General features: G+C 40.5%; 1 protein-coding gene across 1 annotated transcript in view; it reads right to left on the minus strand.

Moving 5' to 3' along the window:
• Positions 1-24,279, minus strand: part of mtpn (myotrophin) — a 30,091-nt gene extending 5,812 nt beyond the window's left edge. The window contains exons 1-3 of the mRNA XM_039792105.1: positions 23,893-24,279; positions 17,402-17,515; positions 16,338-16,421 (exon numbers count right to left, since the gene is read on the minus strand). Of these exons, the coding sequence (XP_039648039.1) occupies positions 16,338-16,421; positions 17,402-17,515; positions 23,893-23,964 (270 nt within the window). The 5' untranslated portion in view covers positions 23,965-24,279. The remainder of the gene's footprint in view (positions 1-16,337; positions 16,422-17,401; positions 17,516-23,892) is intronic.
• Between the last annotated feature and the right edge of the window lie 3,255 nt (positions 24,280-27,534).

Here is a 27,534-nt window from a genome sequence, read left to right on the forward strand (position 1 = left end):
CCCAGACTCGAAGTTCACGGGGGTTGCCAGGCTGAGACCGCAGCATTCACAACAATGTTGCTAGACGATTTTCTCACATAGCCAGACATTACGCCACAGCACAGCAGAGTAGCTAATGTTAGATGCTAGTCTCACATAGACAGACATTACTCCACAGCACAGTGGGGTAGCTAACGTTATATGCTGGCTATATTGACCGTCATAAAAGCCTGTGCTCACGCAGAGCTCTGTAACCAACTGACAGACACTTTTTCGGGTTAAAATTACAGTATGAACTGCTAAAAACACAACAACCTCACCGTCCTCTCCACACGCCAGTCAGGCACACTTCCTCGGCTTAGAATTACAATACGAAACGCTAAAAATACCACTACCTTGCCGACGGAACACACTTCATTGGCTTAGAATTACGGCAACAATCGCTAAACACACTGCAAACTCACAGTCCTCTCTTCCCGATTTACAGCCCCCCTCTCGTGGCTTAAAATAACGCACCGTTGGCGGCTCCAGCCGCTGAACTACACGTTGTAAACAGCCATGGCCCGCTTGCCTGGTCCTCCCGGTAACGTTAGCAGTTGACAGGGTTAGCATGGCGGCGTTAGCCAGGACCAGTCGGGATCACTTTACTGGCTATGTCTAAATTGTTTTTGCGAGTAACCAACTCGGGTACTCTAGCTATATAATTCAATGTGAGAACACAAATGTTGAAATGACATAAAATGCCCGTCCCTAGTGGCTGTGATAAATTAGCCTGAAGCTAATGCTTACCTGTTCAGAAGGAAATAAGCCAATTCTGCGTCCTTTTGGGATCTAAGCTGTCTCCGTCTTTCAAATACATCTCCAATATTTACCAGGGGGTTGTTAGTCTCTGGTCACGCAACGGTTAGAAACATGCCGTTTACTTTTTTTTAGGTCGGGTAGAATCTATATCCGTTGATCCTGTTCGTTTGTGTGCTGCTTTCATGGCTGTACTACCGTTACAGCTGTAGCGCGCTGGGTTTACGTTTTTACAGGTATATCTGGCAACCCGGCCTGGTTGTCAAACTGGGCCGTTGATAACAACACACAGATCAAAACATAAACATAAATTCCGTCACGGAATGTAAATTTCAAAAAGAAAAAATACTGACATTAGCATTGTTGTCAGAAAAGATAGTATTTCAGTTGAACATGTTTCCTTAATATCTGATGAGACATTGGTGTCAATTTTGGATTTATTACTGTACAAATATTACATATTGGACCTTTAATTTTGTAGACCTACAGTTCCTCAAAAATACAGTTCAATCAAAACAAAATCAAAATACGCCTCATTGTGTGTGAATAGAGGTGAATAAATATATTTGTTTGTGTTGCAGCGAAGTGTCAGTTCTGTTTACGTAAAACATTTGCCGGTAGGGGGGGTCCCCGACAGATCTGCCCCCACTGCTAAAAAAATCCTAGAGGAAACACTGCGCGGTTATGAAAAATAATTGCGGTTAGACCATTATTTAATAATTGTTACAGGCCTAATTGCAAGCCATGTACAGTACAACATATATTGCCGTGAGTGACAAAACAAGTTTGCTGTTGGATAAACACTGGAATTCAAAGCAAGACGAGAGGGCAGCTAAAAGATATGAGGTGGAGAGCACACAAACAGGCACACCCATACAAGGAGCGATGGACACCGCCATTCGGAAGATGAACACTGCAAATCGGACAATCCTGATCAAACTTTTCAACAGTTTACTACATTCTCAAAAGCAAGACCCCTTTACCACGGCTCTGATCTGGCGTGATTGACAAGCTACAAATCTGATCGGGCTTGAAGAAGGGATTTATTAGAATGTAATCTACTAAATGAATAACCTTTTCTACTAATTCAAAATTTTGCTGTATAATCAATTGTCTAAAAATTGAGATAAACAGCGCATGTTTCTTTCAGTCAAATTGTAAAAGATTTATTGATGCATTACTTTTTTTAAACAAATTAAAATGTTTAATAAATTTTAGGATACTTCTTTTGTCACATATCACTGTTATGACCCAGATAATGTAACACAAGTATACAGTCAATGATGTAAATCACACCTCTTTCTTATCATAAAACATTTTTCTAACTGTATCCTCCCGTACCTACAGCAGGATCGTTGCCCAGCACTGCTCACCTGACCTGGAAGCCCTGTTGGTAATATACAGGCCATTTTATTTACCACGAAAACAGCACACTGCCGTCCACATAGCCCCTGATGCTAACATTAGCACAAGTTTGGCTCACTGCTAACCATAGTGAACAAACTGCAGTGCGGGGGATAAATATTGTAGCAGGGGACTTAAACAAGGCGTCCTTAAAGTCTGTACTCCCCAGCTTTTTTCCAGCATGTAGATTGTGCTACTAGAGGGAAGAACACACTAGACCATGTATACTCTAACATAGCATACAGAACTGCGCCTCTCCCTCACCTGGGCCAGTCAGATCACATCCAACTATTCCTGATCCCAGCATAAATCCCCGGTCAGAAGGACTATACAGCCAACTAGAAGGACTATCAGAACCTGGACTGACACTACCCTATCCCAGCTCCAGGACTGCTTCCAATAAGGACATGGTTGTGTGCAATATGTTACAGAACAGAGCCCTTTGTTTATTATTATGATTTCATCATGCTTGTATGCTGCACAATTTACATTACAGCAGAGGTGTACAACTGAATGTGTAGTCCGAGTTCAATGTTCCTACACTAGCTCAATGAGTATTTTGTATGTCTTTGAATCGTTTTTACTTGAATACTATAAAATAAATAATAGTTTTCATTCAACATTGTGCCCATTATTATCATCAGTGATTAAGTAACTGACTTTAAAAAAGACAATTTAAAGGATATCGTCTAATTATCTTCAAAAATAGAGATGTTATTTTTTGTCCATATCGCCCACCCCTAGATTGTAGTCCTGACATGTTCATTTAAAATGCTTACAGATTCAATGGCTGTAAAGTAACTTAAAAACAAAAGTATTTATGTAATACATATTTTAAACATTGTTTATGTCATTGTTTCATTATTAAAATGTGTGGTATAGTAACATAAGATATTAACTGCTCCAAATATAGGCATATGTGAAAGAGATGCAAGTGGACCATTCAGATTACAAAGAACAAAAAAATATATAAAAAAGAGAGAACGAGACAAGCAATGTGTTGAATGCACACGTAGTGAAAAACCATAACAGAGGAGTTGAGGGGCATGTAGCGAAGAGACGTCCTTTTGTGTGCCCTGCCAACTTTAGCCTCTTAGCAAAGGGCTTACAGAGTCATGGCAGAGAGAGTCTATTGTTGCGTGGAGTAGCAGGGCATCAAAAACAATGCAACCCAGTTCAAGTGCTCGGCAGTGTGAGGATGGTTGTCTGGGTGCAAATTCCATGCCACAGGAGCAACAGAGTGCATCCCGAGCAAGGGAGATTTACCAAGGCTGAGGGGTAACCTGTCAGATCTGCATCTCTAATTGGTAAGGAGACGAAAGACAAACTAAGAGACGGTTTTGTCAATTCAGAACATGCTTCACAATTCTCAGAAGTGTGAACCTGCCAACACTCCATTTATGTTAAAGCCCTGTTGTGTAACGTTTGGCTTTCTTTCTGAGACCCTCGTCTGTAAGCTAAATATGAAGCTATAGCCATCCAATGACTAGCACAAAGACTTAGCTTTGCACAAAGACTGGAAACAGAGAAACAGCTAGCCTGGCTATGTTCAATGGTAATTAAATCAGTCTACAAACACTACTAAAGCTCATGAATTAACACATTATATCTATTTGGTTTAATCCATAAAAAAAACGATATGCAAAAACTACAAATCCCCTTTTTAAAAAGGGAGGTTACTGTATGTGCCAGGCTATGTCTTGGTCAAGACCTTTGACTTCCTGGAGGCTCATCGTAACTAGATTAAAATGATCATAACTAGGGCTGAAACGATTCCTCGAATAACTCGAATAATTCGATTACAAAAAATCCTCGATGCAAAATGACTGCCTCGAAGCTTCGTTAAATCAATGTTACCAACGTTGTATCGCTGACGGACGGTGTTTCCGCACGGAGCATTATTACTGTCGCACAGACGCGGCTCTTAGTCTTTATATACCGTCTATGCTCTTAGTCTGCTGCTGGCGACACATGCTAGAGCGTAAATAGCGAGGGGCTAAGAGAAGAGACAGGCTGGAGAAAACGATAGAAAGTGTCCAAAGTTTGGAATCAGTTCAAACGTAATTAAAACTAAAACTCTGTACAGCGTGTCTACTGCAAAATCAAACTAGCTTACCACGATAATAGCACGACGTCAGCGCTTTAGCATCTCAACAGAAAACATGGAGTCTAACTTAATCCTCCATTCCACGAAGAGGACCGACTAAAGTAAATCACGATCTGATGAGCCGACGCGTTCTCTCTCTCTCTCTCTCTCTCTCTCTCTCTCTCTCTCTCTCTCTCTCTCTCTCTCTCTCTCTCTCTCTCTCTCTCTCTCTCTCTCTCTCTCTCTCTCTCTCTCTCTCTCTCTCTCTCTCTCTCTCTCTCTCTCTCTCTCTCTCTCTCTCTCTCTTCTTCTCTTTTTTTTTTCTTCTTCTTCTTCTTATATAAATAGGTTGAGTATAGGGCTGGGCGATAAATCGATTAACTCGAATGTGTAGTCAACGTGGATTTGTTTAAATGAAAAATCTATTAAATAACTTATATGTTTAATAACTTAACATCCGCCGATGCTCCCCTCTGGGCACCCGTAGCTCCGAACGGGCTCATCTCTTCCCCTGCGCGTTTGCCATAGAGATACACAAACAACATGGCAGCGACAGGGACTAACATTAATTATTTTCTTAACCAGTCGTTTCATTACTTACTTATCCGTAATCTCCGCCGAAATGACCGGCCGCTCGCGGTGCACTGTCCCCGGCCGAGAGTCACCTATTCTCAGTAACTGAACCACCAGCTGCAGCTGACCTGAAGGAGCACCATGCGGGGCACCAGAGGCGGTGTTGAGGAATTCTTTTGCGGCTTAACACATCTACTAAATGCTGCTGATACAACCAAGCTGTGACGGAGGTCTGTAGCGGCTTAAACAACTTGCATACGCCGCACGGAGCTCCGCTTCGACGTTTGTTTTTATCGCTACGAAGGAGCTTGCTACAGGTATGCTACATTCAAGAGACCATGGGATGTTAACGTACGTTACTCAGCAACAGGTGAAAATAGGGGCAAGGTTGCACAATAACGTTAAAATGATTGGAACTTTTAGCGAGGAACGAGAAGTGAATTACCACCTGTATGTGTGAAAACAGCTTTATCTCACGCATCCGTTTTGTTGTTGAATATATAGCCCCCCCCCCCAAAAAAAACCAACCTCAAACCAATTTATATTTCCACAAAATTGGCATGAATAATCATAATGGTACATGCCCCATGTGTGTGTATGAGTCAAAACAAAATAAAACTTGTTTTGAACAATTTCTTTGTCATCTGCAGATTGATTTTAAGTAGAGGGAGAAAAAAAATCGATTTAAATCTTAAATCGGGGATTTTATTTTTAGGCCATATCGCCCAGCCCTAGTTGAGTATAACTAATATTTACATATAGGCCTACTGTATATACAGATCAGTCTCAGGTTGAAACTTGTAGTTCTGAAAGTTAAGTTGCACATCTTAATGTAATGTTTGTGTATGTTTAATGTATGCCTTAGTTTGAGGTTGATATCATTTGAAAAAACAATGTAATATGGCACTTAAATGCACTTAATATGTTTAGTTTTTTGAGAGATGATATTGTAAGAAATGTAGGCAATAAAAATTTTGGTTTGGGTTGTTTAAAAATGCACAAAAAAAAAATATCCGATTAATCGATTGATAAAGTGCTAGATTAATTGATTACAAAAAGAATCGATAGCTGCAGCCCTAATCATAACTGATCTCAAAACATGTTGCAAATGTCCCTCACCTTCTTCTTTCTGTGTTGCCATTCTTAAACTCCGTTCGCTACGGGAAATAACCAGAAACTCAGAGCTAGCAAGCTACTCTTTGAAAAAGTTTTAAAGAAAATTTGGATTGTGCAATAAGGCAGGCCTGCTTGGTTATTTCAGGGAATGATTGTAAACATTTACAAAGAATACCTTTTTGGCAATATCTATCTAGTCTATATCCTTTGCGTTCCACTTCGGGATTGCGCCGGTGATGCAGGAAATTCTGCCGGATCCATGATCCATGCATTTCCCGTTTCCTTTCGCTTGTCTTGGAATTTTAAATTTGGTGGATATATAAGGACTATCGTTAACTGCCCCTCAGATCTCTGCATGGTAAATTGAGACAGCTAGCTAGACCATCTGTCCAATCTGAGTTTTCTCTCGCACGACTATTTTGCAGCAGCTCTGTGCGGAGTTCAGCACCGCCCATGGTGATTCCGATTGGTTTAAAGAAAAGCCATTAAACCAGAGCACGTTTTCCTCCCATCCCCGAATGCTATGTGGAGTAGCCAGACCTTCCTTCAGCACGCTTTGGAGGAGGGTCTGGCAAAGCAAGGGGATTTGTTATGAGTTTAAGTTTTTAAACAGGCCTTTGGATGACCTCTCCAGACTAATTGTACTCTGTTTTAATATGTATCATATTGTATGTTTTATGTTAAGCACTTTTTGATTTTTTATATGTGAAAATAGCTATATGAATAAATTTGACTAACTTACTTACAAAATACACACAGGGGATACACTGGTAAGAGCAAATTACGTTTAACCATGTATCCAGCTAATTGAAATAGCTCACTTTACTGTATTGTGTGAACAGTTAAATTCCCGAGACTATTTTTCGCAGCCATTGTCTCTGCATGCGGAGCCTAGCACCGTCCAAGACGATTGTGATTTGTTTAAAAGACATGAAAACGCAGAGCGTTGTTTTTTTTCTCGGATCCCGGAATGTATGCTTGGAGGAGCCAGACCTTACTCCGCAGCACTGTGGTAAGGTCTGGCAATGCGAGACTAGGTACCTGGTAACCAGTCTGCTCTCCACTCAAGTGAGTTCAGGGGCTGAAGAGGAGAATGTGAAGATAGGAGGAAACTTTCTCCCCCCCCCCCTCCCCTCCCTTATTTCTCCAGCTCCAGGGAGGTCATTAGGACCTGGTTCAAGACCATACCTAGTAACCGACTCTACAGGCCTCATTTAGATGGCAGGAAACAGGATTACACCTTTACCCTAGCCCTTTCACCATCAGTACTACGCTTGACTGGGAACAAAAGGTGTCAAACAAAAGACACTTGTGTACCTTTGCGCACCATCATATTCGAGCTAAAACAATCCTTTAATGGAGCATTTTCTTCTGGTCACCACACACCCATATTGCCTATAACAGTATTCTAGAGTGTTGGGTTTTTTTAAGCCCACAAACGTCACCTTCCAGGCACCGCGGCAATGGTTATGTTTAAGGTTACGGTGAGGGTTAGTGCCTGTAAGGCGACGTTGGAGGCTTAAAACACCATCGATCCCACTGTGCACACAGCGTCTGTCTCCATCAAGGAGAGAAGACGACTGGCGAAATTCACAAGTTCACTAAAGGTTGTTATCGATCTCGTGAACACTTTTACACAATCGCACATTCACAATCACCGACCCGACTATTAGCAAACAGCGATTGTGCCCGCTTTAGAAAGTTAACTAGTCGCAAGTTTGCAGTAAAATGCATTTGGGTTGTCGAGGTCAAAACACTATATTTAGCAGCTGTGAATCAAATAAACGTATTGTGAATAATGTCATTTTTTACTTTTACACTGAATGTTTGCTGCTTCAATCCAGATGAGTATTGAAAAGTATTTTCTGCGACTGAAAAAGGCACGTGTTGAGGATGAGGACCAGCCTGAACCGGAGGTATCAGTGTGAAACAGAGCTCAACAGTCTGATCAGTGTAATTAGTAATGTTGTTAATTTGTTTTACAGTATTTTCAGGCTTCAACAAGTGAAAGACAGGGGGGAGAAAGAGATAGATTTGTTAGGCAATGAAGTAGGAGATGAGGACAGCATCTCTCTCGCTCGCTCTCTTGACACGGGGCGACACACACCCACCGCCACAAGTTGCATCCTAATCTGTGGGAAACACTGCACCCAGTGCAAAAAACAAGAAAGATCTATATCTGTATTGGTGCAAGTTGTGTCAGCTAAGCTTTGGTTGAAATATATATATTTGGTATAACAAAGGTTAACAAGCTGCACCAAAGGTGTTGGAATGTAGGAAGGAGAGTCATTTAGGCTGATTGGACTTCACATTATGATAAATCCATAATAGCAATTCAGCATATTAGGAACCAGGGCAGCAACTAACTTTTTTCATAATTGATTAGTTTCTCAAATGATCAATTAATTGCTTGTCTACAAAACATTAAAAAAAAAAAAAATCAAACAACTTACTGAAGTCCAGGTTGATGCCCTTGATGTCTAATTTTGTCCGATCAATTGTACAAAACCCAAAAGAAACTACGTTTACAATAATGTTAAAACAAGGAAAAGCAGCAGATTCACATTCTTGAAGCTGGAAAAAAGAATTTGGTGAATTTTTGCTTGAAAAATTACTTTAACTGATTGCCAATTAATTTTCGGTCAATTGACTAATCATTGCAGCTCTACTAGGGATACACATGTAACAGCCAGAACAAAATCAAATGGTTCTACTAGCTTTTGTGTTAGCTTTTGTGTTTACAGGGCATGTAGTGTGTACATCCCTCTACAAAAACAAGTCAATAACAATTATAGGGTCAAGTTTAAAAGCTGAGGCAACAATAGGAACTGACTTTACAAAATACTGCATTTCTTCCTAGTCAATGGTCATGTTCCTCATAGAAGAAAATGATGCGAGCGTATTCATGTGTGCAATCCTGTGTGTGCCCTTTCATTGTTGACTTATAATTAGCTGGCTGGCCTCTGCAGGCTGCAGTCCGTACTCTTGACAAGGATCTTACAGCTGGGTCAGCTATTGGGGTTAAAATGGCCTTTCATAAGTCATTGCCAACAACAGCACAGCACGCAGTCAGGGGGGCAGGGGTCAGCTCCCATTATGCACCAGGGAACCATGCCATTATGTCTGCAAACACAAGACTGGCAGTTGAATAGTCACAATTCATTATTCTCAGTGGATTCCTTTTATCCACTGCACTGTGGTACTACAGGTGTTGCCAGACTGAGTGGATGTGCAGCAGCATGGTCAATAAGGTGGCTGCGGGATCTATTTAATGTTAAGACACACGGAGAGTTTCCAGAGCTTCCAGGGATAGATTTATTGAGATCTGGTCCCAGTGGTGACTGATGACCTTTTGGCTGCATTTGTGCGTTAATCCTTGTTGGTGCTTAGTGGAGATGAACACGAAGCCATGAGAAGAGCAAACCTGTGTGTTGGCTCCTATCTTCGCCTTCCACTGTAATCCCTGTTCAGATGAGCTATGGCTCCCTGTCTTGTCTCATATGATACCACAGACAAAGGCTTTTCTATGAATGTTCACCCAAGGGGCTTTAATTTACAATGCAGAGGTGGTAATTGCATAGCTGCCCATTTCAGACGTCAAAGAGCTTTTGGCTTTCACAAGGATGTACTGCCGCTGTGGATAGGACACTGGTAGCAGGCAAAATAAAAGGGAAATGACAAGTTAATAATGAAGACTTCGTATTTATTTTTTATGCATTTTTAACAGTATAGTGGTTTTAATTATAAAGTTCTATAACTGTGATGTGGAGGTGGCATGTAACAATGTGATGTTTAAAACTCGTACGGACAGAAAATGTGTCATCTAGCAGACAGCTCGGAACTGTACTTCCTCTTTCTTAGAAGACCTTTCTCAAAGAAGCTTCAGCATCACCACAATAAGACAACCAAGAATTCTTGATACTATCTTGTTGTCACAAAACTGAAAGTTAATACAGCTTTTAGACTGCAATAGAAAATAATTCTGTGTGAGGTTTAATTCAGAACAATGTAAGTGCCGATGCTTACCAGCATTACGCTAGCTACTTTTATGGGAAAGAACTTACTGAGTAACCCCAGGATCCTCCAACTTAAATTCAAGGCTTTTTAAGGCCTTTTTAATAACATTTCAAATGAAATTCAATGCCAACTTCGTACCCATTCCAACAGAATTATGAAGGGAAAATGTCAAATCTGTATACATTTTAACCTCTAGAAAATAATTATGTACAAGTAGGCTACTTGAATTAAATAAAACATTTTATTTAAATCATGAGTCATATATAATACAATTTATTGGATCATAATATAATCCAATAAAATAAGATATTACACTACATAATGAGCACTTTTACTTTTGGTACTTTAAGTATATATTGATAATACTTTTGTACTATTACTTAAGGAAGATGTTGAATGCAGGATTTGTAACTGACAAGTAATTTGTAACTCTACAACACTGTTTTTTCTTCTTTTACTACAATACATGATCTGAGTAAGTCTTCCACCTCTGGAAATCACCAACAACAGTTGTGCATGAATACCTGCAGCAGTGTATAACACTGAAAACAGACAGCTCAGTTCAGCATTTACTTGCAGCTCTGCTAAAGTAGCAGACAACCTTTAAAGTGCCCATATTATGAAAAAAAAACACTTTTTCTGGGATTTGGGGTGTTCTTTTGTGTCTCTGGTGCTTCCACACACATACAAACTTTGAAAAAAATCCATCCATGCTGTTTTGAGTGAGATACGGTTTCTGAATGTGTCCTGCATTCAGTCTCCGATTGAGCTGTTCAAAATCGGCTCGGACTGTGATGTCACAGTCCAAAATGAGCTGGCTAACCGCAACCGTTAGTTCGTTAGCATGCTAACCGTTAGCATTAGCATGCTAACACTAATGCTAACACTAGCATGCTACGTCGTTCTCAATAGCAAAGCACTGCTACAACACACACAAGTTCACCATAATCTACAAAAGAACTACTTACATGTGTGCCCTCATTTAGAAGTCTCCCAGCTAATCCTGCCTTGTAACTGACCAAAGTTGAAGAAACAGCCTTTCTTTTACTGTCTCTAGAGTTAGCTAGCTGACATGATCTACATCTGAACTACTGAGCATGTGCGAGTGCAATCAAAGATAGTACAGAAGAAGAAGATGAAAAGAGGTCTCACTCTGTAGCTAAAACAGAAACCAGGTGAAAAGAGGATCTGCAGCAGTGAGAGAGAGCTGTGCAGTACAACAAAATATGGTGTTTTTAGAAAATTAAACCATGTAAACCTATTCTGGTACAACCTTAAAATACAGTTATGAACCTGAAAATGAGCATAATATGGGCGCTTTAATGTTACCTACTGGTCACATCGTCTCTAAACAGTTCGCTCACAGTGAAGTCCTGCACGGATCAACAGATGTTAGAGTCCGGCAGCTGCTCGCTCGGTTTGTTATAAAGACACACACCAAGCAGATTAATGGTCTCACAGATCCAATCTTTTCACATGTTACCACTCAGTGTTTGGCTAGCTAATAAGCCGTTAGCTTGAGCTTTGTCTGAAGACGCAGAGCGGCCAGCCAGGCTCCGACACACACCGCACATCCTCCGCTCAGTTTAACTGCTAAACCACCCCCCCCAGTACCGGTCAAAGGGCGTGTTTACTTTGGGTCTCGGTCCTCCGGTGCGTCCAGCGACGGGCTCCAGTCAGTTTTTAAAATTAGCCTAAAGAGTAACTGTTAATTTTGTTACAGTATGAACTTAATCCTAGGAAAGAAAAAAAAAAATAAGACCTTTGTAACGAAATGCAAGGCTTTGCATACCAAATTCAAGGCTTTTAAGGCCTTAATTTGATATTATCAAATTTAAGACTTTTTCGATGCTTTTAACCCTGGAGTAGTAAACTGAAATGTTCTTCCTGTTGGCACTGGCCAATTGTTTTGGTTAATCTTTGAGCCAACAGCACTGACAGCTAGCCAGCTGCTGGCCGATTGCTTGCAAGACTTTGCTGGCTTGTTGATGCGAGGGCCGGGGCATGCGGCTGTGTTGATGAAAATGGAAGATTGATACAGCTGAATATAGGAATAAGTAAGCAGTGGACTACTACGTCAGTGTCTCTCTAGCTGAACAACAGTGTTTCCCATAAACAGATTATGGTTTCCTCTTTTCAAACGTCTGCTTCACCGTGCAGTTAAAACTGAGAACTGATTGAAAAGTCTGCCTGAATGGTGCATATGCGATTGTATAGAGTGCAAAAATGACTTCCCTAATCGGTGTGACTTAGCGTGTGAATGCCCCCTCCCCTCTTCCCATTACTTTGTTGAGCCAAGATGATGCCACCATGAAACAACTCTGTAGAGGAGCTTTCATTTACCCTGCCTCATTTAGCCTGGCTGGAACACACAGCTGCTGGTGTGCAGCTGACTTTGACTGTAAATGCATGTGAGCTGTCTACAGGGCATCATGTAGTGCAGTTGTAGGCTCCTCTCTCATAGTGGTACTGAGCTAGTGCCATTAACTTTACATTCAAGCAATAGACTAAAACTGACCATACATTTTAGTTACTGATGTGAAATCTTTGATCATTTTTAAAGCTCTTCCATGCCCATTGTTAAGCTCATGTTCACTGCATCATTGCATTCTTGCAGTGTAATGATTGCAGCTACAAGATGTGACCAATAAGCTTGACTGCCACTTAAGTTTTTTGGGTGACATGAGGCATGCTACAGATATAAAAATAATGATATTAAATCAGGAAGATGTCCGCTATACACATCGTTTTTATTCTAATGAAACACGAGTGTTCAATGACAAAGGGCTACCAGAGACAAAGAACTGAAGGAGGTCTTGAAAGACAAGTAGCTATTGTAGCTCCCATTAGTGTGACATTCATTGTCCACAGGGACATCAATCCAACTGCAGTCTGGCTCATTTGAGAAGTGGTAAAACGGAACTCCACCAGCCTAGAGTAGAAGATCTGTCATTTACATGTATGTTATTGCCATTCATGTAATTCTGAGTCACAGAGGTAAGATGTACAAGAGGCATCGACCTTTCAATAGAAAGCTCCTCCACCTACAAATGAGGCTTCCCATTTGACAGTGACGGACATGTATTATAGTATGCTTCTTATTCGAGTGGATATCTACAGCCTAGGACAATTGTGGCTGACTCAGTATCGTCCCTCTCCTCACAGATGTGACTGTGTTTGACTGAGGTAGCATTTAAGATAGTTCCAGAGCTAAACACCTGAGCAAGGCTGAGGCTGAAGGATGGGGCAGAGCAAAGGGCATGTGCACCTATGAATGAAACCGCTTAAAAACACAGACACAATACAAATGAACAGCAGCAATACTGTGTCATGCTCTACGAACATTCCAGCACAGCCTCCACAGGACTGTGTTAAAGGGCCTTTTGTCCAATGAGTTACCTCATCAGCACTCAATGCTCACGTGGAGCCTCGGACACATCGACATGCACTCAGGGGTGAAGGACACCAGGGCACTTCTGTGTGCAGATGCATGAATAAGTGCCCAGTGTTTCCTCTAGGATTCTTTTTAGCAGTGGGGGCAGATCTGTCGGACCCCGCGGCAAATGTTTTACGTATTAAACAGAACTGACACTTCGCTGCAACACAAACAAATATATTTATTCACCTCTATTCACACACAATGAGGCATATTTTGATTTCGTTTTGATTGAACTGTATTTCTGAGGAACTGTAGGTCTACAAAATTAATTTTACAAGAACTTCTTCATAGGGAAACCAGAACCCAAAGTAGGCTATAATATGAAACCATTCATAATGAAACTAATTGCATATTTGCCTCAGTGGCAAAGTTGGCAGCCTTGCAGTGTGCATTTGATTTTTCTTGGCTTTTGGAAAAATAACTCCAAGGCTGGGTTACACTAGAACCAGGACAGTCATTTTGAACCGTTTTGAAATTTATATGTGTAATAACTTTGCTTAATAAAGAAATACAATCCTGCTGGTACCTGACTTTTCCTAAAAGAGTCTGTATTTTCATTTAAAATAGTTTTTATATACTGTACATTACACAAAAGGCAAAGAAAATACAATCACTTTGACCTATTTTGGCCATACTGTCATATTGACCGCTCGGATTTTCGCGGTTTTGTTTTTAATCTTTTGCTTGGTTGAAGATGCATCTTGGTGGAAAAAAAAAAAAACTTTTGGAAAAAAAAAAAAAAAAAGGGGGGGGAAATAAAAATGTGGGCAATGCATCGAGGCGATGCTATAAGCAAAGCGCAGTCGGGTAACGTGAGGCTACGGGCGGATGGTGGTTTCTGAATCAGAAGAAAAGCACCGGGCTGGCTCTGTGAAGAAGCAGTAGGTGCCCTACACAATGAGGGCGGCAGCTCTACGTGTTCATATAACTTTATACATGCTACAACTGGCTGGAATCATTGCACACAGCTGAGAGTGGAGTTTATGGAGGAAAAAAAGGGCAGCGGCACACGGTCCGAGCTGCGCTGCGCACCGCAGCAGACACCAAATCGGAGGCAGTGCCTGCCAGGTTAGGTTAGGTTATAAATGTTCAAATAGCATACTTTTAATTGTTATTTGGCTGAGAATTATGTTGAATGAATTTCCCCCAATATGTTTCATGAATGTATGAAATAATCACGGTTTAGCCTACTACGCCATGATATGATATCAAGGGCGATATTGAACTGACAATATAAGTTATACGACAGTTGTCAAGAATGCACACATGCCATCTCAACCGTAGGGCTGCAACGATTCTTCGAATAACTCGAATAATTCGATTACAAAAAATCCTCGAAGCAAAATTCTTTGCCTCGAAGCTTCGTTAAATCAATGTAATTAAGGTTGTAAGGCTCACTGTGTTTCCGCACGGAGGATTATTACTAGCGCACAAGAGGTTTGCGCGTTCTGGACACCGGAACCCAATGACGGCCCATATTACAAATGAAGGAAAAGCGAAAATAGCGAGGGTCTAAAAGGGAGAGACAGGCGAGAGAAAACGACAGAAAGTTTGGGATCATTTTAAGCTGCAAACATGCTGCTACATCACCTCTGTAACAAACCTCCAGTGTACTCATCCCTTCCACGGAGCTAACCCGATACAAGGTAGCTAACGTCTGCTGCTCTCGTCCACCGTGCTGTTTACACAACTAGCCTGCAGCATGCTATTTTGCTAATAGCGAGGTTTTACACAACTAGCCTACAACATGCTACTCTGCTAATAGCGATGTTTTACCAAGCTAAAACGAAAGCTGTCGGTTTGTAGTGTAACTTTTATTAGTTTGCTTCTAATCTTTGGAAATTTAGCTGCTGCCGGGCAACCAACCGGCTCCCCTCCCCAGCATGGCTACTTAATATGCACGTGAATGACGTCATCATGCATTCTTTATTCTTTCACCTCACCATAGATATAGCTATGCTCCTCACTGTGTATTAGGCTTCTGAAAATGTGTCCCCAGAACAGTGTAGTTGAGTAGCCCTGCTGTAAACCCTCTGGTCAGTGAACAGCTCTTTTGCATATCCAGTGCAAAGAGCCAGAGGCAAGAAGGGGAATTGGGTTGAAAAATATTAACATTTCGCCACCAAAAAATGTACTATTGTAATGTATTTCTTTTTAAGGGTCTTTTTTGCTTTTTTCTAAAGAAACCAAACCAGTCTTTTGGTATATATACACAAGCGACAGGTTTCCTTTTTTTAAGTAAACAGCAATAATAAATATTTACTATTGCTGTTTACTAAGTATTTCTTACTAAGTATTTCTTATCCGATTACTCGATTAATCGATGGAATAATCGGTAGAATATTCGATTACTAAAATAATCGATAGCTGCAGCCCTACTCAACCGGGTCCTCCGGGCCAGCCTGTCTTTTTTCTTTCTCCCTTTTCTCCGAGTGGCGCGCGTGCCCACTCGTGTTGTGAAGCGCGTGTCTGCGCTATTCTCCGTCGACGCGCTCTTTACAATCACTGCTGATAGACAAGCAGTGGCTCCTAGGCTGTGGAATGACTTGCCTCTCTCGCTACGTTGTGTGGATTCTGTCGAATCTTTTAAAAAGCAGCTGAAGACTCTGCTGTTCAAGCAGGCTTTTACTTAGTCGATGGTTTTTTTTATGGTTGTTTGTTATATTTTCTATTTGTATTTCAATGTGCTCGTATTGTGACTTCTTGTGTTGAATTGCATTTCATTGTGAAGCACTTTGTGATTTTTATCTGTGAAAGGTGCTATACAAATACATTTTACTTAGGGCTTTTTGTGTGTGTGTGTATGTATATATATATATATATATATTTCTGATACCGTGGCGGGAGAAATCTAAACGTGGCGGACCGCCACTTGCCAATCAACATAGAGGAAACACTGGTGCATGCTCAAATAAAAGTACCAACCTTTTCTAGCAGGACCTTGACACAGGAGGCGTGACCCTCGAAACAGGCAGAGATCAGTGGAGTGAGCCCATGTTTGTCTGGAGCCTGTGTGGGGAGCAGGTGGGAAAGGCATGAGTGGGAGACAGAACAAAAATTTGTTTTGGGAAATGTAGGTATGAGCAGATCATAGGCATGACCCCAATCCTCATACACAAGGGGCACATCCCTATTTTTCTCAAATATAAATAAGAAAAAGAATTCCTGTGAGAGAGAGGTTTTACTTATCCCTTATCATATCCAGAAATGAAAAGAAAGCACACTGCACTTCAACAACACTTTATCTCCCGTGTTTCAGAAGCTTAGCTGGTTATCTAGATAAATAAGGAAATGTGCAAACATTTTTGGGGTTGGAAGGAAAGACTATGTTGGTACGACTTTAAATCCTTGTGTCTGTGAAGATCGAACTAGGGGATGCTATGATGTTGAGCTGTTGTATCCAATCTCAGGCAAGGGGTGAGATGTACCTAACTAATGTCTTGAGCATCAGGAAGAAACTCACCCTAGAAACTCGACAGAACACTATTGATCTACAAATAACAGACAACCATCTAGGTCTTATAGTCGATTCATGCTGCTTTGCACTTACAATTCTACGAGTTACTGAACAGGCATAGGAGGCCTTTAGAAAAATCTTGCAATTACAAAAGCGCTGCATCCAAATGGCAGATGTCAATCCTGTTGGACAGGTAAGTGCCCTTTTAGTGGATACAGCTCAATCTACTACAACAACCACTAGTAGAGACTATCTAGGATCAAGGGGCCCATCAGGCTAAATGTGAGGTCTGGCAAGCCTAGACAATACTGAATGAGAGAATGGACAACAGCTGAAATAGCATATGATAAACTGGTTTTAACAGCCGGACTACTTTAAGCCTAATGTCAAACTGTTTAATTTGAACTCCTTATTTTGTTTGTCTAGTCTATAAAGTAAAGTTATGGACACTGTTATTTTTTGTGGTCCTTGCAACCCTGGACAGTGCATAAATGAACGCAAAAACAATGTGTTGTGCTGTTGTGGCTCTTACATTAATATCTGCTCCCTTAGAAATGAGGTACTCCACCACATCTGTCTGACCAAAGTCTGCAGCATAGTGCAGAGGCTTCCTCCCACCTTCCAAGGTCCGGTTTACATCTTCAGCCTGCAAAAGGGGAAAAAAAAGCACATTAACATAAAATAAAAATTAAACTCAGTGCTGTCACACGTAAGGCTGCGATAAAAATAAATAAAAAAATAGATTTTCGGATTCAAATCGAAATTGAGAAAAAAATGTCATTGATATCGATTCAAATCCATAATTGATCTCTCTGTATCAATTAGAAGACCTAAGGAATCTATTGGTACCAACTATGCCATGCTAGCTGGTTGGGAAGAATAATTAAATAATGCTCCAAAGTCAAGCTACATTGTGGCGAGGGAAAAACTGGCCTGGCCATTGGACTCTCACCTCAATACATCTGAATGAACGGTCAATCAATACTCACTGACTGTAGAGTCTGTAGAGTTGCACTTTATTGTGTTGACTGCTGTAGTGTGTTCATGTAAAATAAAAAGTACATTAATGCAACTACCTTGGGGTCAATTAATGTAAACATTATTTAACTTTAATAATGCACCAGGTTAGAGGGAACCTTGTACAATTGTAGAATGTCTTTTTTGTATTCAAGCAAAATTGGTTTTGCAAATGAAATATCCCTAATTGAATTGTTATTGAATCGGAAATGAAATCGGGACCTTGTGAATCGGAATCAAAATTAATTCACTTCACTTTCCTGCTGTGGTGCTGTAGACTTCAGACTGTCAGCCTTGCAGCCAAGAGAAAAGACAGACACACTCACCACTCTTCCTCATTCCCTTAACACTAACCACACAGCTTAGTGTTCCAGGTGGCCCTCCAGAACTAATTGTCTGAATATTATAGATAGAGGCAATTTGTGGAAAAGGGCATTAATTAGCTCTGAAATGGGTCTCCATAACATAATATAGAAGTAGAATTATATAGCCTATTTATGTAGAGGAATATCTTGTTGTACAAGACCCTCATATGAACACCTGATCTGGGGATGAAAGAGCTAGCTTGGTATCGGATTCAGCTGGAGCATCAACGAGCAAATATATAAGGCCGAGATGACAATCAAAGGAGGGAATAGGAAAACGAAACAACTGGAAGATACTGTATTATTACATTGACAGAAGATAATATATAATCTGTAATTCTAGATATTATAATGTAATTTTACAACTTAAATATTGTCCTTTCCTGGTACTACTTCCTATATTACAGTTAAATGATACAAATGTATGAAATTAGGGCTGCAACGATTCTTCGAATAAGTCGAATAATTCGATTACAAAAAATCCTCGAAGCAAAATTCTTTGCCTCGAAGCTTCGTTAAATCAAAGTAATTAAGGTTGTACGGCTCACTGTGTTTCCGCACGGAGGATTATTACTAGCGCACAAGAGGTTTGCGCTTCTGCGGACACAAGACTGACGGCCCATATTACAAATGAAGGAAGACGAAAATAGCGAGGGTCTAAAAGGGAGAGACAGGCGAGAGAAAACGACAGAAAGTTTGGGATCATTTTAAGCTGCAAACATGCTGCTACATCACCTCTGTAATAGGGCTGCACAATTAATCGAATTTTAATCACGATCACGTGATCGAGCGATATTTAAAATGCGTCATTCCCTTCATAGAACAGTTTTTGCAAAGCCAATCTAGCGCTCCATAAACCACTGTCTGATCACATGTCTCCATGTGCCAATCAGAGCTGTTCCCTGCCTGCACTGCGCAGCTTAGTTTCTAGCAAGGGGGTAAGCTTCGCTTCAGAACTCGAGCCATCATGGCGCCATTTTGTTGCTAACTGGCCATCACCTCCTGTTAGCATTCCGCTGACCGCCATTTTATTTTTACGTCACTTGACTGAGAATAACTTTACATCCGGCGTTTAAAGACTTCGATTTGTCCATTGTTTAGTTCGAAGAAACACAACAACGTATAAAAGGCTCCATTACCTTGTATCTCACGTTGGCTGCGACGTAGCAGACGTTTTTGTAAAAAGTAGGCTAACGATTGTGACGTACGCCAAGTGACTTACTGTCGCACAGTAGAGGAATTACCGTATGTACAGAGGAAGCTCGCGAGCAGTTTCGACTACGTTAGCTGTTTAGGTTTAATTACTAATGTTAACTAGCATGTTAGTTAGCAATAATTAGCCTGTGCTTATGTTATCTCCTTACATATACCTACACTCTCCGTCTCTGTAAGATTGGGAATGATTGAGATTTCTCTTGGCACAGCTACCAGAACACTTACAACTTTCAGACACGTTGCTCACGTCACATTTACGCTGTCTCTGTCAGTTGGAGGCTGCGCAGTAAAGCTGGCCATCACCGGAAAAGTGCTTCTAATAGCCTTCACTGGTCTCCGTCCAGAGCAACGGGGTCTATTGGTCCATTAATATATATGTCAATGGTTTCTAGATGTAGACAGTCACAGAGGACAGAGTAACGTGAGGAAAATTCCACAACAGGTAGCAGTCGGTCATCATAAGCCGGTCACGATGTTTACCAGTTTACCAGTAAACGCAACGTTTTGTCCCGTCTGTGTTGTTTTTCAGACAACAGCAGTGACCAGTGCTAGTTTGTGTCTTTTAGCTCATAGCTTTAGCAGCAGACTGTTGAATGTCCCGCTGTTGGAATCCTACAGTGAAATACAGACACACTACACTGTTTAGCAGTCAGCATTTTAGCCATGTTTAATCCAGTTACTACTGTGGCTAACGGTAGGCTAACGTTACCTGCTGTATATAGCGTTTCATTAGTGTTTACTAAGCGTGACATTCAGCGATGTTTATGTTGCCTCTAACGCGTGGGTTTCGGAGCATCAAAAGGCTAACGCAGACATGTAAGTGGCAGTGTAATGAGCCACAGAAATCCGTGTAGCCATTTCCTCCGGTAGATACCAGGCACCACATGCGCCGTTAACGTGAACAGAAAATTGCGTTGCCTGTATTTTTCACGGCAAACATGCATGTGTGGAAAGCGGTCGCACAACAGCTGAAATGGCATACTCCTTCACAGTATCCTTCAATAAAGGAGGAATGTAGCACAATATGGATGTAAAAGCAGTTATAATTATAGAATAAAATTTGTTTTGGCTAAAATCAACAAATAATCGTGATAATTAATCGTGATCTCAATATTGATCAAAATAATCGTGATTATCATTTTGGCCATAATCGTGCAGCCCTACTCTGTAACAAACCTCCAGTGTACTCATCCCTTCCACGGAGCCAACCCGACACAAGGTAGCTAACGTCTGCTGCTCTCGTCCACAGCGCTGTTTACACAACTAGCCTGCAGCATGCTATTTTGCTAATAGCGATGTTTTACACAACTAGCCTACAACATGCTACTCTGCTAATAGCGATGTTTTACCAAGCTAAAACGAAAGCTGTCGGTTTGTAGTGTAACTTTTTATTAGTTTGCTTCTAATCTTTGGAAATGTAGCTGCTGCCGGAGACAAACCGGCTCCTCCCCCCAGCATGGCTACTTAATATGCACGTGAATGACGTCATCATGCATTCTTTATTCTTTCTCCTCACCATAGATATAGCTATGCCCTCCTCTGTGTATTAGGCTTCTGAAAATGTGTCCCCCAGAACAGTGTAGTTGAGTAGCCCTGCTGTAAACCCTCTGGTCAGTGAACAGCTCTTTTGCATATCCAGTGCAAAGAGCCAGAGGCAAGAAGGGGAATTGGGTGAATAATATTAACATTTGGGCCACCAAAAATGTACTATTGTAATGTATTTCTTTTTAAGGGTCTTGGAATTTGGCAATAAAATGTTTTGCTTTTTCTAAAAAAGGAAACCAGTCTTTTGTATATATACAAGCAACAGGTTTCCTTTTTTTTAGTAAACAGCAATAATAAATATTTACTATTGCTGTTTACTAAGTATTTCTTACTAAGTATTTCTTATCCGATTACTCGATTAATCGATGGAATAATCGGTAGAATATTCGATTACTAAAATAATCGATAGCTGCAGCCCTATATGAAATTATGTTGTTGAATGAATGTAATTGACAACTAAATTCCTCTACCTGCTGCAGAAGGCCTTTTTCACTGCAGAAGGCCTTTTTCACTGCAGACATTTGATCTTGTGATGGCGGGAAAAGCACAGGTTAGGGCTGCTCGATTATGAAAAAAAAAAAAAAAAAAAAACATAATCACGATTACTTTGGTCAATATTGAAATCACGATTATTTAATGCTATCTTCCACTATAGCTGTCATATTTCACAGGGTGGTAAATTAGCGGTTGATGCTTTCGGCGTTGTTTCTCACATAGCCGGAGAAGAAAATGATGTACTTGCGCTGTTGTTCATTTGGTTGTCATGACTTTGGGAGTGATGACGTCCTGTCACTGTTCCAGTTGCTCACCCTCAAAGGGGAGAGAGAGCGAATGACTGTTCGCTTGAGTACAGTGGAGCGGACGGCTCTGCAGTCGTTTAATCACGACTTTATGACATTTTATAAAATGCTGAAGGAGCGGCAGCAACAATTTTCTAATTGCGGTGCACCGTTGCTAAATGTATATAGAGGAAACACTAGGGCCGGGTAATATATTGATATTATTAGGGCTGCTCCCTCTTAGTCGATTAGTCGACTAATCGGTCGTTTTGGTCTTAGTCAACTTAGATTTCTTTAGTTGATTAGTCCTGTTTGATGCTTTTTTCATGCTGAATGACTTGTTTCCAAGAACGTAAGAGCACGTCTGGTAAACACAAGAATTAAGGGTTGACATTTTACCTAATAGATATCCCCGTGAAACCTACTTTGATTACTTTCATTAAGGGAATTATTTGTTGTTTTACACGTTTTCTGAAATGTTGCGTTTAAATATGCAAAGGAGGCATTATCTTATTCAATATATGCATCCTTTTGCATGACTCTTTGCTGAGAAACTCAGATTTACAGATCTGTCGATTAAATCAACTAATCGATTAGTCGATACAATTGAATGAGTGTTAGGCGACTAAGAATTTCTTCAATCGAACACAGCCCTAGATATTATATCGATATCGTGATACCAGACTGTTCTAGCTGTTCTATTATTTGCTTTGCCTTTTCCCCACTTAGACATTATGTCCATATTACTGATGATTATTTATCTAAAATCTAAGTGTGAAGATATTTTGTTAAAGAACCAACTGTCAACCCTAGAATATCGCCGCAATATTGATAGAGGTATTTGTTCAAGAATATTATGATATCTGATTTTCTCCATATCGCCCAACACTGCAGTTGTTTAAATTAACATTAAGCCAATATCAAGTCAACGTTCACAATAACTTAATTTAGGACTGTTACGGTAACAGCAAACATCACTTCCTCCAGCAGAGACAAGTTTTTAATCTACAAAAGCAAGGGATACTTGAAACTCCTGTGTCCCTTGGCATGATTTGATGACAGATTTTTTTTTAACACTTCCATAGTCTTAGTTATGTCAAAGAACACAAGAGAAATGTATATAGAAAGCTATTAGACATGTTTTAAACATATTTGCATTTTAATGGTTATAGATTTGTCAGATTAGAAGGTAATCTGTGAACTATTATAGATTAAAAAAATATTATATTATATTGTTGAACTAGAAGCTTTAAAAAAAAAAAAAAAAAAAAAAAAGTAAGCCATAATAATGTAACTGGGTCCCCGGACCCGACTTTGAGAATCACTAGACACTGCTGGAGCACGGGCCCGTGTGGTGGTTAGCTCGCTAGCAATGACCTACACTTATCTCACATTAACAGATCCCCATTCTACCGACTATAATAAACGTTGTCCAAAAACTCACGTATTGTCAAAAACTAGTGTGGTCAAGGCTGCTGAAATTATAATCGACATAACGGTAGCAGTCAGCTGTCTATCTACAATGTGTAACGTTACCACGTACCAGCTGATGCTGTTGTTAGTTAGCTTTCCAACAGGTTGCCTTCAGCGGAAAGTGGCAACGATAGCGTTTGCTAGCCGAACTCAACACCCAAACCTCCAAGTAACGTTCCAATGTTAATGACTAGCTAACGTTATACAATTGGAGCCGAGATATAGTTAGCAAAACAACGACCCATTGCTTTTTCTCTAGGTAAGAGTAGCACGATGTTATGCTAACTAACGTTATGCTATCTTGGCATTCAGCTGTGTATGTTAGGTCTACGCTAACGTGTTACTCCAGCCTTGAAATGTTTCAAAACGAATTCAAGCTCAATTAAAGCTCCATAAACTAGCTAACGTTACACATAACGGTACGGATACAACACGCCCCGGTAGCTTGCCAATATTAGTGAACCCAACTTGGCATTACCCAACTCCAGCTACCGTAAACTAGCTAGCTAGCCAGCCAGCCAGCCTGCTTACTGGCGTTAGTTAGCTACATTAGCTAGCTAAGCAGCCACTTGTCAAAAAATTGTTGCACACAACTCGCAGTAAAAAAAGTCAAATCACCGTTATCTTACCGTTACTAGTTTGGCTTCCACCTCATCGAGGTCTCCGGTCTTCAATGCCCACATCAATTCTTTATCTCCCATTTTCCTGTCTTTGCTCCGGTGTTGCTCCTTCCCTGTTATGCTGCAGGGCAGTTGTCAAGTTAAATGCTAGCTAGTGCGTTAAAGTTAGCTAGCCAGCTATAGCTTGAAAACTCCTCCTGTCGTCGTGGTAAGTAAGGTTGCAGAACTCGACTGAATAAAATGTCGTTCCAATACTTAAGAAAACGATTTTTGTTGGATTTGGCGTGACCCGCCGAGGAATGGCAGGTAAATACAGGCTCAAAAGAAGTTCTGAAAGGCAAAGTAGCTGAGAGGGATCCGCCTTTCTGCAAGCTAGAAGTGTTTCCGGTGCCGTTACCCGGAAGTTATGTTGTGTTTAGGTGCTAATGTTGAAAGGAATTATTCCCAGTATAATCGGCTACATCAATGAACGTCTTGTACGTTTTCACAAATTCCTATTACAAAGCACATGTTAGTTGTATATTTATTGCGTACACTTGATGATTTTGTATTACTCTTATTTATATCCTTAAAAACATATGCAGGTAATGATTGGTGTTCGGCGTTACCATGGAAGTATAAAAACGGAAATTCCTAATCTTATATGGGCCATGACTGCTTTTTGTGCACACCATGGATGTATTAAGAGAACGGGTGCACACCCATAGAGACAGTAGGCTACAAACTTTTTTTTTATTTTCATTTTTTAATTTTCCTGTTATTTCAACCACGCACAGTAAACATTAAACACAACCAGTGGTAAACACATATGGGATATAAAATGAAATAAGTACAATACAATTATAAATAAAAAAAGTCACTTTATATAACGATGTTTTTTTATTATGCAGTTTTTTGTTTTATGATGAGATATGTCTATAGTCATGAAAGGCGAATGCAAACCATAATGACCAAGTGACTTATAACATATAATAATAACACTCAAGACTGAAGAATACAGTTTTTTTATATATATATATTAATCTTTATAAGATTACAGCAAAATATCTTATTATAAAGTTGTATTGCTGTCATGTGAATCTAAAACCATGCAACTTAGATGTTAAATGAGCAAAAAAACTGTGAGGATTGTTAAGTCCATTTGATTTCATTGTCTGGGTTGCAGGTTGGCTTTTCATCAGTGTCGCACATAGACTGTTAATTTTAATGGACAGAGCATGTGCGACGTCACCCATTGGTTTGTGGAGATCTGCTATGAGTGAACTCATTATGAAATGTTTACTGAGGTAATAAATCAAGTGAGAAGTGGATCACTTTCTCAAAGACTTCTACAGAAACCAAACTCCTTTTGCAACCGCACGTGTCGCCCCCTGCTGGAATTCAGATAGAATGCAGGTTTAAGGCACTTCGGCATTTGCAGCACTTCGCCGAACCGGATGCTTTGTCCATTAATATTAACATGCTCTATGGTCTTTGGTCTCGCATTGTCAGACCTTGTTCCACAGCGCTGCGAAGGAGGGTCTGGCTAGTCCACACAGCATTCAGAGATGGGAGAAAAACGTGCTCTGGTTTATTGTCATTTTTTTAAACCAATCACAAACCTATCGTCATAGGGGGCGCTAAGACGGAGCCATGGTGCCGCTGTAAATTAGCCTCTGGAAGGAACTTGTTTTGGTAGAACATAAGTTGTTTTAGTCGTGCAACAGAAAACTCAGATTGGACAGATAGTCTTGCTAGCTGTCTGGATTTACCCTGCAGAGATCTGATGAGCAGTTAACTATAGTCCTCAGAAATCGACTGGAGTTTAGAATGCCAACACAAAGAAAACGTAAGGAAACGGACATCCGGCCGAAAAGAGGGACATCCGGCTGAAAAGAGGGACATGCGGCAGAATTTCCCACGGCACCGGAGGAATCCCGGAAGTGGAACGTCGTGGATATAGACTAGCTTTTCATTCAATCTTTTTATCAACTGACCCGTGACAACCAGACCTACATAATGCTCAATCTACTGAGTATCTTCAGCTCCTCAAGCTGACCCTGCACTCTGACCTCCCGGCAGAGATCAATGAAGTGCCATGTATATAATATGTACGAGAGAGTGCTCCTTATGACTGATGATGTTTTAGCGGAGGGCCTTGTGCATCATTATTTTCAAAGCAATCTTTCAGGGCTATCTCCATTGTCATCCACCATTTGAATAACTGCTCAATCAGTCCCTGATGAATAGAAGATCAGCTGCAGAAAGACAACATGGCAAGAGGGGGAGGAAGAAAACCTTGATATGTTCAAAGCAATACAACTGCCTTTTTGCCATAGCATTTCACACTACAGCCTCCTACATCTGCTCCCTCCCTCCTTTTCCTGCCCCCCCCTCCCAACTGTACACATCCTCTCTCCAGCCTCTCCTTGTGAAATGTAGGCGATGATGACAAAAATGTTGTCACACTAATCATGATGTGAAATCAGCAGCCCCTTCGAAAAAACCAATCTGTCCAGAGGATAAAGAGGACAATAAAAGACACCATTTTGAAAAAAATTCAATATGGCAGTATGATGAGAATAAAAATGGCACTAATGAAATGGAACCACTTTCAAATCATACTCCTCCTGGTATAGCGCCCCTTTACAACATCCCTCCCCCAGTTTCGCGCACACACACATGCACGCACGCATGAATGCACGCACGCACGCACACACACACACACACACACACACACACACTTCACATATAACTGAGCAGCAGCTGAAATTGTTTTATGTGATAGTAATAAACTGCCCTACAAGTGTATGTTGCAGATTTTACACCCAAATGGTAATAAGAGCAAGGATAGTTACTGCCCAGGTTTCTCCAGCTTGTTATGGTAATGTGGTATATATGACTGAAATGACTACCAGAATGGGTAATATCGTAAGTTCAGATGTGGCTATCATAGGTTCATATGTAGCTTAAATCAGTTGCAGTCCATCTAGTCATGCCTGCAATAATGATGTCTGCATACTAATGTTCTTCGGGCATTGTAGTTGGAATTTCATTACATATTTGCAAACCTGTTTTGATCAGAAAATGAATACTTTATAAAACAAGAATACTCATAGCAGGATATATATTTTTTCATTCCTAGTTAAGGTTTAAAACCATTTTTGGAGTCTAAATAGCCTATATTATAGATGTTACTGTGAGCAAAAGTAAGCCCCTGGTATGTGAGTGAACAGCACAATGGTATTTTTATTAATGTGTGGATGCCAGGGAGAAAGGTTTCCGCCTGACAGAAATGTTAAAGTAATTTTATTTATAGGCATGACAGCATGACACCTCTATTTTTCAGTCTATTAACACGCTCAGGCAGCAGAATTACACTATGCAACTTTTGGACTATTTAATGGACACATTTAATGGACACATTCAAAAGTCAGACTAAAACTAAAACTCTCTCCTCCCCAGCTATTTAAAAACATTATTGAGGATAATAGTCAACTGATAGAGCAGATGTGCTTCCCCATAACTATTAGAACATTAAGCACCACGAAAATTAAAATAATTGATATAATAATACAATACCACCTACGAGGAATGTGTCCTCTTTAACCCATCCTAACTAATTAGGAGCAGTGAGCAGCCATAGGGGACCAACTCCAGTTGTAATGCCAG

The sequence above is a fragment of the Perca fluviatilis genome, chromosome 23, assembly GCF_010015445.1.
Source record: "Perca fluviatilis chromosome 23, GENO_Pfluv_1.0, whole genome shotgun sequence".
NCBI lineage: Eukaryota > Metazoa > Chordata > Actinopteri > Perciformes > Percidae > Perca > Perca fluviatilis.